Source organism: Crocodylus porosus, unplaced genomic scaffold (genome assembly GCF_001723895.1).
Source record: "Crocodylus porosus isolate Cpor-Errol unplaced genomic scaffold, CroPor_comp1, whole genome shotgun sequence".
In the NCBI taxonomy this organism is placed as follows: domain Eukaryota; kingdom Metazoa; phylum Chordata; order Crocodylia; family Crocodylidae; genus Crocodylus; species Crocodylus porosus.
The window spans coordinates 61,418,504-61,435,630 of NW_017728918.1; the positions used below are offsets into that span (position 1 = coordinate 61,418,504).

Consider the following 17,127-nt stretch of genomic DNA (forward strand, 5'->3'; position numbering starts at 1 on the left):
GGTTCAAGCACCTACATTGAACACCTTCAAGAGTAAATTGGATGCTTATCTTGCTGGGATCCTATGACTCCAGCTGACTTCCTGCCCTTTGGGCAGGAGGCTGGACTCAATGATCTCCCGAGGTCCCTTCCAGCCCTAATGTCTATGAAATCTATGAAACTGCTTAATCGGGGAGCCTCTGACAGTCGATCTCAGTGTGGTGGAGCTAAACCCACAGACTGAGATGAATTGTCAGAGGCACCCCAGTCAGGAGTGGTGGGACACACGCGGAGAGCGGCTAGGATGCAGTCCAGGAGCAGCGTGATGTAGGAGTGGCAGGACGCATGTGGCTGGGCTGGGCCATGACCCATGTTGCCGGAGGACCCAGGCCAGGTAAGTGGATGACCTCCCTCCGCTCCCCCTGCCTTGGGTGAGTGGGGCTGCAGCTGGAAGGGGTCGGGGGAGGGTCGGAGCTCAGACGGCTTGTCCAGGCACATAGGGGAACTCCTATTGCTTCATGCACCTGGTGGAGGCCGGGGGGGCATATGCCCCCCCAATCTGTGCATGGGGCAAGGCAGCTGGTGCTGCGCACTGGGCTTTGTGCCCCAAGCCCTGCTGTAGCTCAGGGCACAAAGCTCAGTGTACAACAGCAGCTGACTCATCCAACACACAGATGGGGGTGGGGCATGTGCCCCCTGGACCTCCACCAGGGTGTGTGCAGCAGTAGGAGCCCCCCTGCATGCTTGGATGAGCCATCCAGGCTCTGACCCTCCCCTGGCCCAGCCCAGCCTGACCTGGCTGGGGCCGCACTCTCTCCTGCCCCTGCCCTACTCCCTCCCTCACCCTGGGGTCCTCAATCTGCCCCCCCCCCCCGACTGACTTGCTGGGGAGGTGGAGGGGCACAGTAGATCCTGGATTGCCCTTTACTTCAAAAAGTGATCATCACCTTAAAAAGGTTGGAGGCCACTCCTCTCGAGCAAAAATTCTTGTCTGGCTTCCACTTGGTAGCACTTTAGGGCAGCTCTCCTGAGCAGAGTTTCTGGGAACGTAATCTTGAGTGGTTTTTCTTGAAGACCTAGAATGGGCACACCTAAGGCAAGAATGACACAGAAACCCAAATTCTTGAGTAGGAAATCACCATTCAAAATATTTTCAGACTAATTTCTGAGAGCCCAGTTAGCTGGGCTCACAGTATCAAGGGGGTAAGCTTTCAAATGAGAAATGAATGAAAAATAGAAAAAAGTACCATTTCCCCTGATCTCATACATTGGGTCCATCCATGAAAGTTTCTCTTGATCAGCTCCAGTATATAACATGGTAAAATACTGCACAAAAGATAATTTCATAAACATATGCTGATTCTACTAGATTTGCATCCTTGTGAAAGATATGTTTCTTCCTTAGAATAGGGAGGTTAGCAATCTAAATCTGAGTTGGATAATCAAATGTTAAAGTATTTTGAAAGAGTGGTTCCCAAACTATGGTCCTCAGTCAATGGATTATAATAGACCGTACCTTTTTAATTAAGTTTGATGACAGGAGAGCATGTTAGTCCTGGAAACAAATTGAGGACCTATAGTGGTCTGTTCGGTCCCAAAAGTTTGAGAACTACTCTGTCTAAGGAAAACAAAAAAACCCAAAGAAATCTAAAGAATATTATGAAACTATACTAACAGGTTTGCAGCAGCCCCAAACAAGCTAAATATACTTCTGTATATACCCTCGAAAGATGTAATGAAGGGACAGGGATTTTCTGTCATACCTGAGAATGGTTGTGTAGGGTTGCTGCTTTGAGAATGACAGAGAGGGAATTATATTATTTTGCCTTTTCTTGCTGAAGATTTATGGCTGTCTGGCTAGATTAACTGAGCACTGGATCTTTGGATGCTTCTGTTTTACAGGGAAGGCCTGCTTTTCAAGGCCAATCTTCCACCTGGGCTCAGATGGATTTACAGTGAATACTGCAATGAAGTGATCATTGTTCTGATGGAGCCCCAAAGGACTAAAAAATAGAGCATATTCTACTGACTGACACAGTGTACCTAATTAATTATCATGAAGCAAAAACTTTGAGTTTGCCTGACACAGTAGTTTTCAACTTTCTAGACTCAAGCAGCCTTCCAACACTTTTCAAAATTTAGTGCCATCCTATTAAAAAAACCCTAATATAAAAAACCCCATAATATCATAACTTTGCAATGCAAACATCATAATAATGTTATTAATTAATATGTTTATTAATTCAGTTGTTATAATCATGTGCACCCCACTGCCACTTGCTGCAGCCAGGTGGAACTGTACTGCATCTCTCCTGCAAAGCTAGATTGGGAAGCACATGCTCTTGCTACAAACCTTCCCAATCCTACCCTATACAATGTCTCCCCAAAACAGCGGCACATGGGAAAGATGAAACAGTCCCAGGCACCTGTTTTTTCAGAAGACATGTTAGAGCTGAACTGAAAAGTGACTGCAGCAGAAAGGTGAACCTGCCCACATTACATTATGCAGGCAAGCATGCTGTTTTTGCTTTAGCTTCAACAGTCTTCCTATAAATGGAGGTACGGGGGCAGTTTCACTCTGCAGCAGTGGCAGCCTGAAGATAAATGTCACTACTGACATGTAGAACTGCCCCATGTTTACCTCCATTTTCATGAGCCATGTTAGAAATAAAACAAGGAGGAGCCACAGAAATGGCATGCCTACCTGCACAATGTAATGCAGGCAAGTGCATCTTTCTATAGCTGCTTTTCCTACAACCAAGGTACATGAAGCAATTTTACCACGTGGTCACAATGGCAGTCCTGGTATCATAGCACTGTGTTGCTGGTAGGTGTTATAGGGCTTTGGCCCCTTCTTGGCTGGTGCTTTGCTCCCCAGTGAGGTCAGGGTGAGATCTGAATTCAGCACTACCGATGTGGTTCGGTTACTGCTCCTACTCTCCTGTCACATCTTTGATGTTTTATTTTCTTCTTTGGAGGCAGTTCCCGGTAGGTGGCCCGAGGGGATCTCACCCTTGGGTTTCTTTGTAGGGCTCCAGCCTCCCCTTTGCCCCACCCCTTACCACATCCATGGCCAGGGCAGACTCTGCTCTCCACAAGTCTTACTCCTGGATGATCCCATCTCATCCAGGCTGCCCACTTCCAAGTTGCACCTGCCTGGCCTCATATAGGCACTCTCTAGCAATTTTAGAGTGCACACCTGGTGCCAGCTGCAGGGTGTGTCCCTGGGGCTTAGGTGTTGGGTCACATTCACCCCCAAGGGAGGCCCTGATACTTGCCTGCCATGACTTGATCTTCTTTTCTTCAGTGGTGGGGCTCCTTCTCACGGGTTCTTGCTAACCAGGTGCTGTCCTTAGTGAGTGTTCTTGGGGCTCCACCTCCCCTACACTCCAGCCATGCGCTAGCCCTCAGGATGGCCAGATGATGAGTTGTGGCCTGTCCCTTGATGCTGTTGCCTGTTCTCTTTCTCCCTGCCCATCTCTTGGCATCCCTTCACCCTGGATGACTGTGGGGTGTGAGACCATCCTTGCCACTGTGCCTACTCTTCTCTTGAAGTGTGGCAGTCCACTGCGTTGCCTTACCTCTCTCCCTTGACCTGAGGGGTCACCCACAGCCTTCTTCTCTGATTTGGGGCTCTTGTCACCCTCCAAAACAACAACAAAAAAGGAAGAAAGGAATAGATGGAGCACAGCGCCTCAGCCTGCCCCACTCACAGGTCTGGCCTCTGTGGTCCTCAGGATCCCTCAACACCATCCTCCTTGGCCTGGCTGTCCCGCTGAGCCAGGGAGATGCTTCTTTTAATGGAGCCGGGACCCCTCCTGTGGGTTTCCGTCTGGCTGTTGACATGGCCCTTGTGCAGCCCAGGGATCAGCCTTACCTCCTGGCTCCAGCATTGATGCCCTCTTCTGTATTCCCTTGCTGCCAGCTTCTAAATTAGCTGGGTGGCAGTTTTTGATTACGTTATCAGCTGGTGGCACTCTCAGCCAGCAATAAAAGCGGCTGATGAACCATGCCAGCGGTTCATCTCAGCGCAGCTCCATTCTTCCTGAAAATGGTAAGTATGCCTCATTTTCAGGGCTCTTCATTTCCCTCTTCAAGCGGGTCAGCCCTGCCTTGGGTCCCACTATGGGAGGCCTCCGCTTGTGCCCCTCTGGGACACTTCTCTACCTCAAGATGCCTTGGGGCGCTTTGAGTCTTTGGCTCAATCTCCTACCTTGTGTCCATTGTTTTTTCTTCACCTGATTGACTATAACTGATGGTCTGTCTTTGGCCTCATACCTGGATAAAAAATCCTCCATGTTGTTATTTTTTCCCAGGCCGATGTAATATTTAAAAATTGAAAGGTTGCAGGGCTGGGACCCACCTGGTTATTCAGGCATTATCGGTTTTGGCCCTGCTCAACCACTGTAGGGGTGCGTAATCTGTTATAAGCTTGAACTCCCTCCTCATCAGTTAATAACGGAAATGCTCCATGGCCCATTGGATTGCAAAACATTCCTTCTCTGTAGTAGCATACCATGTCTGCGCAGGGAGCAGCTTACGACTTGCGTACACCACAGGTCTTTTGATTCTAGTGTCATCTTAAGTCAGGATGGCCCCTATGGCTGTTTCCAAGATATCTGTCTGTAAGATAAAAGGTTTGTGAAAATCGCGTGTGTGTATTACTACGTCTTCATGTAATGCCTTCTTTAGGAGCTTGAAATTGTGCTCTCAGAGGTGCTCTAATTAAAGCACTGTCCCCGACTCCAGAGCATGTGTATAAATGCCCTAACATTGGAAGTACTATATTTAATGTGCATTAGAAAAGGTGCATTCAAGCATGTGTAGACACTTCCAGTACAGAGTACTCATTGGTTCATCAAATTTTGACAAATTCCATTTCTTTTCGCAAATGTTGGCTTCATTTTCTAGGCTGCTTAATTTCTACTATATGAGCCAAAGCTGAAAATACAGATGTTCAAAACCCTGTTCAGCTGCCACCTGACTCTGGAGAAACAAAATCCCTATGTGCCTAAACTTATAGCAGTTAAGTCCTCAGGGAGCATATGTATCTGCATTGGGGCATGCCCAGGAGTGCTGAACATCAAGTCATCTTATATGGGATTTTGAATATACACAGTCTTATACTCCATTTCCCCAAGGCTAGTTGTAGATAGGAAATCTATGCCAAACACAGATCTCATGCATTCCAGTCCTGCATCTTGATGCACATTCTCTTTTACTTTCTTTCTAAATTGTTTATAAAAATGCGCTGGAGCATGAAAGCAAAATCTACAGAGCAATGTGTGAAAACCTTTCTTAAGACAAAAATTGTTTTTTCAGTAAAAAACTTTTTATTGGCATTATTGTTCTGAAATAGTTCATAGGCCTGGATATAGCACATAGATCTGCCTACAAAAAATTGGGCTGGGGAAAAATCATTTCGTTAGTTGAAAGAAGTAACATCTACAAAAGCAAACCATATTTCCAAGAAGAGACTTGCAGTAGTGTTTTAAATGGATACAGGTTTTTGGAAGTTAAAAAGGAGAGTTTCCCTCTGAACCTAACAGTGTGACTTGAAATGACTGTAATAGTTCAAAAGAATGATGGTGTAATGGACAGGCTTGTATAATAAAGCTATGTTGAAAGGGTGGGTCAGAACCTTTGAAACGGTTTAGATTCATCATCCCTGAAAAGTTTACGTGGCAATATTCCAATTAGTGAAGACTTGATGAACAGTGATTTTGATGTTTCAAAATGTGTGAAAAAAACTAACAGCAGTGGAAAAAAAACTGAATAGTTTTGGTTTATACAGTCCCCCTTTTTTTGAATGCTTAACAAATGACACTGGCTTTGATTTGCGAATTAACTAGGTATTTATAGTTTCCGTTGTAAGTATTTTTTTTATTAATCACAGTTTTTTTTCATTGGATCTAAACCAGGCAGGAAAGTGATTTGTGTTTTCAGGAAAAGTTGAGCTAAATTTTAATTGGTGGATTCCAACTGTGACGTCTGTGCAGCTGTAGCTATTGGTAAAAGTGCAGGCTTGTTGCATGAAGCTAAATTGGTTCCCCTTTAACAGTTGATAAACTGTATTATATTTATAAAAATATTGCTAAGCAACTAATATAATTGCCATGGAAATGTTATGCCAAAATTGATCCATATTCAGTTACTTTTCAGAGAGAGAGTTTCTCTCTTATCAGCTTGATGCATGTATAACTAAAGCTTTCCACTGCTTAACTGAAATTCTTCCATCTATGAACTTTTAGAAAGGATGTACCTTATAACAGATGATGTAAAGTTTAATTATTATAAAACAGAAATTGTGCAAATAAAACTGATAAAATTCCTAATCAGTGAGATGGATCATGAAGGTTTACACAGAGTTTTTTTCTGTGGAGGACAGCAAGGTGCTTAACTATCCTTTTACAGATCCAAGCAATTATAAGCCAGGGGTCATATCTAAAGACAAAGGTGCTTTTGAAAATATATCCTATGCTTCATATTCACAATAGACATAAGCATTTGTGAGCCATACTTTCATTCAAAGTCTATGGTCTTTGCTCCAATGCGCTTGGAGTTGCCACACTCCCCATACTATGCCTACCCTGGTGCTCGGAGTTGGAACACTCCCAGTACTGCGCCCTTTTGGTGCTCAGGGTCGGCACACTCTCAAATGCCGCACCCTTTCTGGTGCCCAGGGTCGGCTTACTCCCAAGGTTGCCTTTCTGGCTTTCGTCGGTCACTGCCTCTTTCTGGGGCTTTCCACTGCCCTCTCTCTCTGAGGCTTCTTTCTGCCCCTCTCTGGGGCTTCTCGCTGCCCCCTCTCTGGGGCAGGGATCTTCATGCTGCCGTGGGTCCCATATGAGGCCTCCTCCAACCCCTAATAGTCTCACTCAAACCTCCGGTGAAAATAGCAAACAAAACTCAGGCTCCTGGGCTACAACATAAATCTAAGCCAGCTGGCTCTGACCTTTTCCTCGCCACACCAGAATTGCTCCATCTGTCCCCAGCCTCGGGCCGTACCTGCAGTTTGGCCTTTACTCATTACTCGCTCCAGCAGAGTTCCTTCCCCCTCGGCTGTCAGCAGGGAACTGCCTGCCTGGCCTCAGCCTGGGATTTATATAGGAACCAGGCCCTGCCCCTTCCGGTCAGCTGACCACTACCAGGTGTGGGTCACTGGCTCCCTCTGGTTGCCCTAGCAACCTGCACCTGGGCTCTTTTATTACTGCTGCAAAAGTAGCAGGCACCTTAGTGCCCTGCTATGCTCCCCTTTCCTTGATCAGGTCTCCTCCATCCTTTGGTCTCAAGAGGGTTGGTCCCTGAGTCCACACATATCATAGATTTCAGCAGGATGTTGAATCTGATTCACCGTATCTTCCCACCATCTGTTCTTCATATCATGGGTCCTCCTTTGGACCTCTTCCTTGGTTTGCTGGTGACTCCATTTTTTTTTGCTTGGAGTTGATGTCATTCTGCCAAGCACAAGAGGCCTTGAGCTTGTGGTCAATCAACGCTTGGATTTCCTGGCCATTATCATCAAACAAGTCATAATGTTTCCTGGTAGAGAATCCAAGTGTCTCTTCACAGGTGCTAATGACTGTGGACTTAAGGAAACCCCAGGAGCTGCAGACATTCTACCATTCTTGTTCATTGGAATTTTCTAGTTTTCTGTTGAGGCACTGGTGGAAGAATTTTTGCTTGATTGGGTCCTTAAATCCTTCAATGTTGATCTTCTGTCATAATTTCATAGTTGGTAGGGTCGGAAGGGACCTGAGCAGATCATCAAGTCCGACCCACTGCCATGGCAGAAAAGAGTACTGGGGTCAAACAACTCCGGCAAGGTGTTCATCCAGCCTCTTCTTAAAGACCCACAGGGTAGCAGCCAGCACCACTTGTCTTGGAAGTTGGTTCCAGATCCTAGCTGCCCTGACAGTGAAGTAGTGCCTCCTGATATCTAGCCTAAATCTACTCTCTGCCAGCTCGCGACTGTTATTTGTTGTCACTCCTGCTAGTGCTCGGGGGGGAACAGGGACTCCCCCAATGACTGCTGGTCCCCCCTGACTAGTTTGTAGCAAGCCACTAGATCCCCCTTCAGCCTTCTCTTGTGGAGTCTGAAAAGGTTCAGGTCCCTTAGCCTCTCCTCATAGGGCCTGCCCTGCTGCCCCCGATCATGCGAGTGGCTCTCCTCTGGACGACCCTCTCCATGTTGTTCATGGCATCAAGAGTCAGGGCATATGCACTGACGACAGTGGTATATTAGCTCTTTGCCAGTTTAAGACAGAGAGTCATGAGGCACTCATTAATTCCAATAGGGAACCATTCAGTTGGTTTATGAGTTCCTTCTTGATTGCAAAACGAACTCTGTAAAGCTGACATTCTCTGTCCTATTTACCCTTCCAGAAGTAGGTATAGCCATCTGCTTGTTGTTTGAGATGTTCATCTCCCACTCACCAGGTCTTACTTAGTTTAGCAACATCAGTATTGTGTCATTTGAGTTCTTGAGCCATGGTTGTGATGTGGCGCTCTGGGCGTTCACTATTAGGATTGTCCATGAGAGTCCTGATGTTTCAAGTTCCAAAACTGAATGTGTTTTTTCATTGATTTTGATCACAGTAAATGTGATCCCACTGGACATGGCTATCCAGTCAAAAAGAAGGCAGTGACTATGTTTAGGGCACCTTGTCTAGTCTCCTTCCCATGTGGGTTGAACAGATCCTGAAGAAGGATGCTTAGTCACAGTTACAGTTGCCAAATCGTGCTCCTGACTAACTCATCCAAGTGCTACATGACCTTCTTGCAACTGCTGCCTTCATGCTGATCCATTACTAGGAGCTTCCAGCCTCACAGTCCGGCTCCCATCATCACTAGCTGGTTGTGGAGAAGTGGCTGCACATCAGCTTCCACACAGTTCTTGATGGAACAGGGCCTTGATCCAATGTCAAGGAGGACAAGACAATTGGAGTTCTCATTCCAGTGCAGCCTTTGTTTGCCTTCACAGCTGTTGAGATTCTAACATCTTCTGCCTGTTCTGCTATTGAGGACTTGTAGATTCATAGCTGGGGGCTGGGCAAGGTTATTATAATGGAGACCTGTACTCACCATGTGACAACACCATCAAAAGATATATGTGGCTTTTCAGGAGGGAAAGCATTGCCATCTGCTGTCCCCACCACAGCACGATGGCACTGCTGCTGCTGCTTGGTCCATGACTGCTTATCTGTCAGTTGCCTCTGCTTACTTTGCAGCTAACCTTCCCTGAAGGTCATTCCACTATCCACCACCTGTGGATGTGCTGGGTAGCAGTATAGCTTTCCTGCCAGAGAGTTTACATAATAAATATAACACATCATAAACCTGGCAATGATCAGTAAATCAGTGTTCACATACATTGATTTCATGTTTCTTTTGCTGAAGTGGTTTTTTTTTTTTATGATTTCTTACACTGGGCATTGCTTTTTTAAGAATAGTATTTCGGGGGTCAGAATTAGCTTTGTGTTTCTTTGTATTTGATAAGAGTTGTGTGGATGATAGGAGGCCTTTGATTTACTTGTTACTTAGTGTTCTTAGTTATTTGAAATAACAGATTTTATGAGTTCCCCCCAAGGCATTTCTGTTTTTGTATTTTCTAGTGTGAGTCTTCTAAGACTTTTAAGGGATTCTTCCTTTTTTTAAAAAGAGGTGTGGTCTTCTTCCCTTTTTTTGTTAAATCACAAATTATTCATCCATCTATAAATGCAGTGCTTTTAAGAGAGCTTATCCATAAGTATTTATGGGAACTGGTTGCTCATGGGATAGAAATTTGGGTATGGAAGTAATCATGAATTAGCCATAGCCAAATATTACTCTCATTTACAGGAGTATCTCAGTGTACAGGTTATGTGAATTTTTGGAGGGTAGAAAAGGGAAATGTTTCAAATTTTTTGTTCAGATAGGCAGTTCTATGTCTTTTCTTCCTCCACCCATTTAACCATTCAGCAGAGGATTTTGGGCAGGATTTATATGCATCTGAGCCATATAACCCAAGTTTTGCTTTCTCTAGCTACTGGAGTTATTGGTTACACCCCCTCCACCTCCTTCCAGTGACCCAAAGAACTGGAAACTAGAAAAATAAATATTTGAGGCTCTTCTTGTGAGAGCAGAGAATCTACTCAGAAGGCCTTATTTTACTTAAACAATGGCAATTTTTTTTTTGTCTAGCTTTTTTCAAGAGTGTATTTTCCTTTATGTTGGAGTAAAAAGATGTGAGAAATTTATGCTTGCTTTTTGCTAGTCAGTTTGGGAAATACCTTCTCGTTTGTCTGCTCTTAGTTTAACTATTGGCAACACTGTCAATATGCCAGTCTGTAGAACTTGATATTGCAAACCCCATTTCTCCAACCTGATGGGCATGTCAGTCTATTCCCATTACTGGTTACTCCATTCATCAAGAGTTTCCTGGCACAGGTGCCCCTGGCACCCTCTGGGAAAGTCTAAACATACTTATCTAGCCTGGAATTCAAGAAGAGATTTTTGGGGGACTTAATTGTATTTTTTTCTGATTCAGTGAAGTAAGGACACTACTTCTGATGCCTATGACTATCTGGTCTGTTTTTTAGAAACTGAACTACTGGATAGAATTCACCTATACATTTTGCATCAGTTAAATCCTGCCTGTACTCCCCATTCAATTATTTCTTTAATTAATAATCACAATTCTTCAAGTCTAATGTAACTATACAAACTTGGCTTTTCTTTGTTGTTCAGATAGAGAGCATTCACCAGCTGCCAGACCAAAACATCTATACATTTTTTGCTTGTTAATTACTTAAATATGAGGGGAAATAGATAATGTTTTTGTTGTTCTGGATGGTCATGGAAGAGAAATAGGCTATTAAAAATGGTATTTAAAAGAGAGCAGGAAATGATCTTGAGCTAGTGTGCCCTCGTGAACAGAGCCCTGGATTAGGAATCAAGATCCCTGGGTTCTACTCCTGTTTGTGTAGACTTGGACAAGGCAGTGTAATTCTCTGGGCCTCTCCTCCTATCCTTTTGTATATCTTCTCTATTTGGATTGTGACCTGTACTGTGAATTTTCTTACTGTGAATTTGTGTGTATGTGCACAGAAGCTTGCACAATGATGATGACATATCAGTTGAGACTTCTAGCCATTTCCACAATATTAAACAATCAGAAATTAATATTTGAATTAAGACAGGAGTCAGCAATCTTTTACTAATGTGGACTGCAGTTTACCATATAGCGGGTGCCATGGGCCAGTATTTCCCTCTGGCCAGTGATGGTGATATGGGTTTCAGTGAAAAAGAACAGCCTTAGAATAGCTGGAGGCAACCAGCACACCGTCAGCAAAATACGGACCGGATCCAACAGCTGGGGATCAGTGGACCCTTAGTAACATGCAGTCCAGATCCAATCCCTTTGTAGCCTGGATCTGGCCCACGGACTATAGGGTACTGACCCCTGGACTACAACATTAGAGAGTAGATCTAAATATGTGAAAATGATTGATGCTCAGTTGAAGGATAATGATGCTTATTGCAGACATAATTCATATAGCTTTATGTAGCGGTCAGGATCAAACAGGTTGGGTTGGAGAAATATTTAAGTAAAAATATTTTTCCTCATTATAAGAAAGTATAAATAAAAAAGGTACAAATAATGTTCTATCATTACAAGCACATTTTAAGATATCAAATATAGAATTTGCCTTTATTAGACCTCCTTATCATCTGACTATAAAATGGAATTGTTCAAGTATAATCTGAAAAAGATTTTTATTTTCTTGTTACTTACTGAGAGGCAAACTGAAAAACATCAGTGGTCTGTAGTTAACCCAGCATGCGGTCCCATTGTCTTCTGTGAGACTGTAAGGCATTCAGTGTGAGACAGTGTATCCATTGGCCCTTAATACTTTCTTGTGATGCCAGATATTGCTTTCAAAATAGTTACATTCACCAATGCAGCATTCTTTGGAAAGTTATTTAATAAAAAAGCAATAGGATGATTAACAGTACCAGAAATTATATAGGGGCAGGGAAGGAATTACCAAAGTCCTAATGAAAAATGCATGTGTGAGGAGAAGATAAATCCTCTTCATCTAATTTAATTGATCATTTAGAACTACAGTATTTTTCTACTTTGAGCTGTCATAAAAATGCAGCCAATAATGCTTGTTTTTCTTCATGTTCTATACTAGTTCATTATTCATTCTTTCAAATCCTACCAATTGTACTTCTTTAACAGCAGACTAGATAGTATATCAAGTCATTTTTCACTTCATATCAAAATTGTAAGGGATTTCATGGTACTTTTCATGGTATTTTCATGGTCATAGGGTGCTGATGTTAGAATATGAAAAGGTTATGTTGTGTAGACCCTGTACGTCAGTAGCACACAGGATTGAAAGGTATCGTTGCTGTACCATTGGGATCAGTTTTTTTAGGATATCAATGTTTTTGCTGCAATGTTATTTCTAAAGAGCAATCTAGTCTGAGTTAGCAGCAAATCCCTCAGAGCCAAGGTGTCTGTCAACACTCCTTGGTATAGTAGAGCAGGCAAAAAGCAGTTACGACATTGCAGCTGAATTTTTTTTTTCTTTTTTAATGACTTCCTAAAATGGCTTCCAGTCTTGTAGATAGACAACCTATGTCTATCAGCAACATTTCGGACTAGCAGTGTCTTTCATCTTCTACTAGACTAGAGAGTGGAGCCTGTACAGGTGTAGTTGTTACACGTTACAATTACTTGTGCTAACTCAAAGGAATGTTGGAGAGTGTTAAAGTTAGCATGTACTACTGTGAGCAGTCACACATTAAGAGTTAATACCCTCTCTGGTATGCACAACTCTGGCTAGACCCTATAACGGGGTGGGCAAAATACAGCCTGTGGGCCAGATACAGCCAGCGAAGCTGTTCTATCTGGCTTACAGGGCCCCTAAACAATTTACAAAATTAATATTTTTCTGCCCTTGATTCCTGTAAAAAATGACAGGAACCAAGGGCTGGAGGGCTCCTTCAACAGCAGGGCCTGTCCAGCTTCGCCCCCCCAAGCTAGAATTTCCAGCAGGAGCTTCTGGCCTGGGACCACATGGCTGCCCCTGCCATAAACTGAGGTAAGGGGGAGGGCGGGAAGGACCCCAAGCAGGAAAGGAGCCTGGGTAAAAGCTGAGCATGGGGAAAAGCGGCCTCTCGCCCACCCGTGCCCAGTGCCCTGCGCTGCAGCTGCTTGCAGCCCGACTGGGGCTGCCTGTCCCTGCTCAGGACTTTCCCACATGGGCTGTGAGCGGCTGCAGAAAGGAGCGCCAGCCACGGGGGGCTGCTTTTCCCCATGTTCCACACCTGCTACTACCCTTCTGGGGAGCAGAGGTTTGGGGCTGTGCACTGTGATAATACTATTTACATTTATAACTCATCCTAAAAATGTATTTCTATTCTCCTTCTCCTCTTTCCCCCACAAATGGAATGTTTCCTTTTATTTCAGCTAGAAGCAGGTATACAATTGTGTCCAGAGTTAGGGTAAGATTTTTAAGGTATTTAAATTGAAATTGTGTATGTCCCATTGGTGGAGTTAAACCTAAATATCTTTAATAATGTGGTTATAAGAGCAGGATAAAGTGATTTAAAAAAATATGTTACTGAATTCTAGAATTCTGTTCGTGTTCCATGTATTGACAAAACCATAACTTTGCTGGGTTTTTTTCTATTAATACTTGTAACTGAATGCATGCTTAGGGCATGGCTTCATGAACATGTTACTATGTTGATTTACTTTGTATTTACCTGAGTAGCTAGTATACTGTATCTCACCTTTCCTTCTTTCTTTGAAGGGAGATCTAACTTGCGTTTACTATGCAGTAAGCATATAGGCAGTTGCCATGGAGTAGCTGGTATACTGCAAATAGTGTATATCAGTGGTTTTCAAGCATATTTCATTTGTTGACTCCTAAAAAATTTTGAATGGAGGTGCGGACCACTTAAAAAAATTCAAATGGAGGTGCAGACCCCTTTGAATTGTAATTGTGGGTATTCACACATTCACTTCACGTATGTTAGATTAATCATAGTCATTTTTTGCAGAACCTATAGATATAGGCTGTGGGGTCCACAGGCCACAGATTAAAAACCACTGGCCTAGTTTATCTTTTGGCCACCGTCGGCCCTGGCCCCAGCCTCATGGACACTGGCCAGGACCCATGTGGTCATGGCCTTAGCCCTGGGCTGAGCACATAGCCCTGGCCTGCCTTACATGGGGGTTTGGAGTCCCTGCAGCACTCACTCAAGACCTGCTCGCTCTGGCCATGGTGAGTGGTGATGGCAGCCCCGTTGTGGGGTCTGGCTCCCTCTTTTTCCTGCTGCCGCTCATCATGGCGGGGACAGGTGGGTCTGGAGGGGGTGCTGCAGGGATCCGCAACCCCACCATGCAGGATGGGCCAGGACTGGGGCCATGAGCTTAGCCTGGGGCTTGGGCCTTGCCACAGTGGTCCTCAAGGAACTGCTGCTGTTGCCACTGCCTCTGTGCTCAGGCTGCTGCTGCCAAAGCTGGAGAACAGCTCCAGCCCCTCCTCGGAGTAGAAGGGCAGCCTGGAGGCAGCTCTGGAGGTGGAGACAATGGAGGTGGTGACGATGGAGGAAGTTCCTTCTGGCTTCTGCCATCTCTGGCCCTGGCCCCATAGAGACTAGCATGGTCAGGGCCCAAGCCCTGGGCTGAGAGTACAACGCTGGCCCTGGCCCCAGCCTGCTGCACGTTGGGGGTCACGGTCCATGCAGTGCCCACTCTGGACCCACCTGCCTTGGCCACTATGCGTGGCAGCAACAATGGGAAACAGCAGAACCCAGAGCCCGCACAAGGGCTGCTCTGCAACATCTCCCCACCATCACTGCTACCTCCACCAGCACCACCTCTGGGCCACCACTGGCCATGCCAGTCCACCCTCTCCCATGCCAGCTCTCCCCTGCCTGTGGCCCTATCCTACATAGAGAGGTATAGTACCACCCCTGCGGCAGCTCTCCAAAACTCCCTATGTGGCCCATGAACCCAAATAATTGCCAACCCCTGCATTAGACACATTATGGCTATGAATTGTCATCTATTCTAGAATGTAGGAGGGAGCAAATGAATATGCAAATTTGCTCCAGTTAAATTATAAAGAAAAACATTCTCTGTGAGGTATATTTTACTGTAGAAAATATTGCAAAGAGATTAGTTGATACAATTATGTTACTTGTCTATAAAAAAATCCACCCTAACCTTCAGGGGGGAAAACTGGTGTGATATGGGAAGTAGCATACGTTTTTTAGGTTTGAAACTCATAGAAGTGTAGGTCCTATTTTAAGCCCTTTATAATAATGTGTATGAAGCTTTTGAACCTTCCAACTATTTAAGAACATATTCAGACTACACTTCGTAAGGTGTGTATATAGGCTTTTATATGAAGTACTCATTGGATGACCTGTTTAAGTCAGAGATTTATAAATGTATGTTGGTTTTAAAGAGCTCTGCCTTTTATTAAAATTTATTTTAAATTCCAGTCATGTTCATATGGATTAGAGGAAATAACTGCTTAATCCATGTTATTGCAGGGAAGTTTTAAATAACAGAAAAGGAATAAGAAAAATAATAAATGCATTCTATGTGTAAGCATCTTAAAAATACAAATGTAACTTTCATGTTTGTGTTTCAGGGAATCCAGATGCCTTTACAGAAATGTCGCCGGATCAGGAGTTTATAAACTCTATAAATCCAAGCCAGCTAGAAGATTCTGGGTGTGATATATCTAGTGACTATGCATTTGATACTTTAGACATATCACATACCTTTCTGCACTCTGAGCTTAGTTGTAACACTTCATCTTCTAAATTTTGTTCTGAAATACTTCCTAAATTAACTCCATATTGTACTGACAAGGAAAAAACTCTCATCGCTCATATGCAGTTTTTGCAGCATCTACTTGAACTAAGAAAACTGACAGAACCAGGAAGTTTTCAAGCTGATTTTACAGAACTTGAAAACAACTACTCCACAGTATCAGAATCTGTCTCTCAGTTGCTTGAAGGCCTGATTATTTACTGCAACAGTCCTAAACTTCCAGTTACACATTTTATGACTGAGGCGATTTGTGTTTTGAACAGTTTAATAACTGATTCTAAATTATCTAATCATGTTTTTAAAAAGTGTTTCAAGAAGCTACATGAATTTAAGAAAAAACTAATTCAGGTTATTTTAATCAACAACAATGTCAATAGGGTAAGTTTAAGCACCTGTTACCATGAATATCCAAATATACAGTTTAGAATAACAGCATTATCAATTGGAAGTTTTTGAAGTTGAATATACTCTCATGGGATTTTATGTTTACTTTTGCTGTGGCTTGAGAGGTTCTGTTACAAAGCACACCTTTTTTGGTTGCTGTTTATGGATTAAGTTTTAGGAATGCTTACCCACATTTTTTAAAGTTGAGTATGGATTTATGTGCATGCATATAAATGCAGTATTCTCTTAATCTCAGATTTAGAGTTTATTTTAGAACTAGCACACTTCAGGTAGAATAAAACAAATCTCACTGTTAGAAGGTATAGGAAAGCAAGATTTGCTTAGTGATATATTTCACTGGACCCGTTCTGTAGTAGGGAGAGACATCAGCCAAGCATTTGGACATGCACTGGTAAGGGACATTGTCATGGGCTTGTTAAGTACATTCAATGATTTTTTATTTTTCCAAGTTAACAATGCAACACAGGAGTCAGCAACCTATGGCTCACAGAGCCATTTGATCTGGACAACAGAGAAGGAGCTTTGGTAGCATTTGGTAGCAAGGAGGCAGATAATGAAAGTATCTTTGTAGCATTTGGATATGTAGCAAAGCAAGGAGCTTTGGTAGCATTTGGTAGCAAGGGGCTTTGGTAGTAGTTGCTCTCCCATACCACTGCAGGGACAAGTGACAGCCACAGGAGCTCGGCTGTCATAGGTAGAAGCAGTGGCCAGGGGAGCTCTTACTATACTGTGGAGAATGGCGGCAGCAGCAGTTGTGTCCTAGCACCTGACCACCTCTGAAAGTGTTGCCAACCACTGATGTAGCATCATGTTCTCAGCTAGTGTAAATATGCATACTTACGCTGAAGTCTATCAAACAACATTAACTTATGCCATCAGGAGATCCAGCCTGCTGAA

The 17,127-nt window shown here is 43.7% G+C and overlaps 1 protein-coding gene across 1 annotated transcript in view; it reads left to right on the forward strand.

Moving 5' to 3' along the window:
* Positions 1-16,285, forward strand: part of MEI4 (meiotic double-stranded break formation protein 4) — a 47,533-nt gene extending 31,248 nt beyond the window's left edge. The window contains exon 3 of the mRNA XM_019537656.1: positions 15,641-16,285. Within this exon, the coding sequence (XP_019393201.1) occupies positions 15,641-16,281 (641 nt within the window). The 3' untranslated portion in view covers positions 16,282-16,285. The remainder of the gene's footprint in view (positions 1-15,640) is intronic.
* Positions 16,286-17,127: the final 842 nt, after the last annotated feature.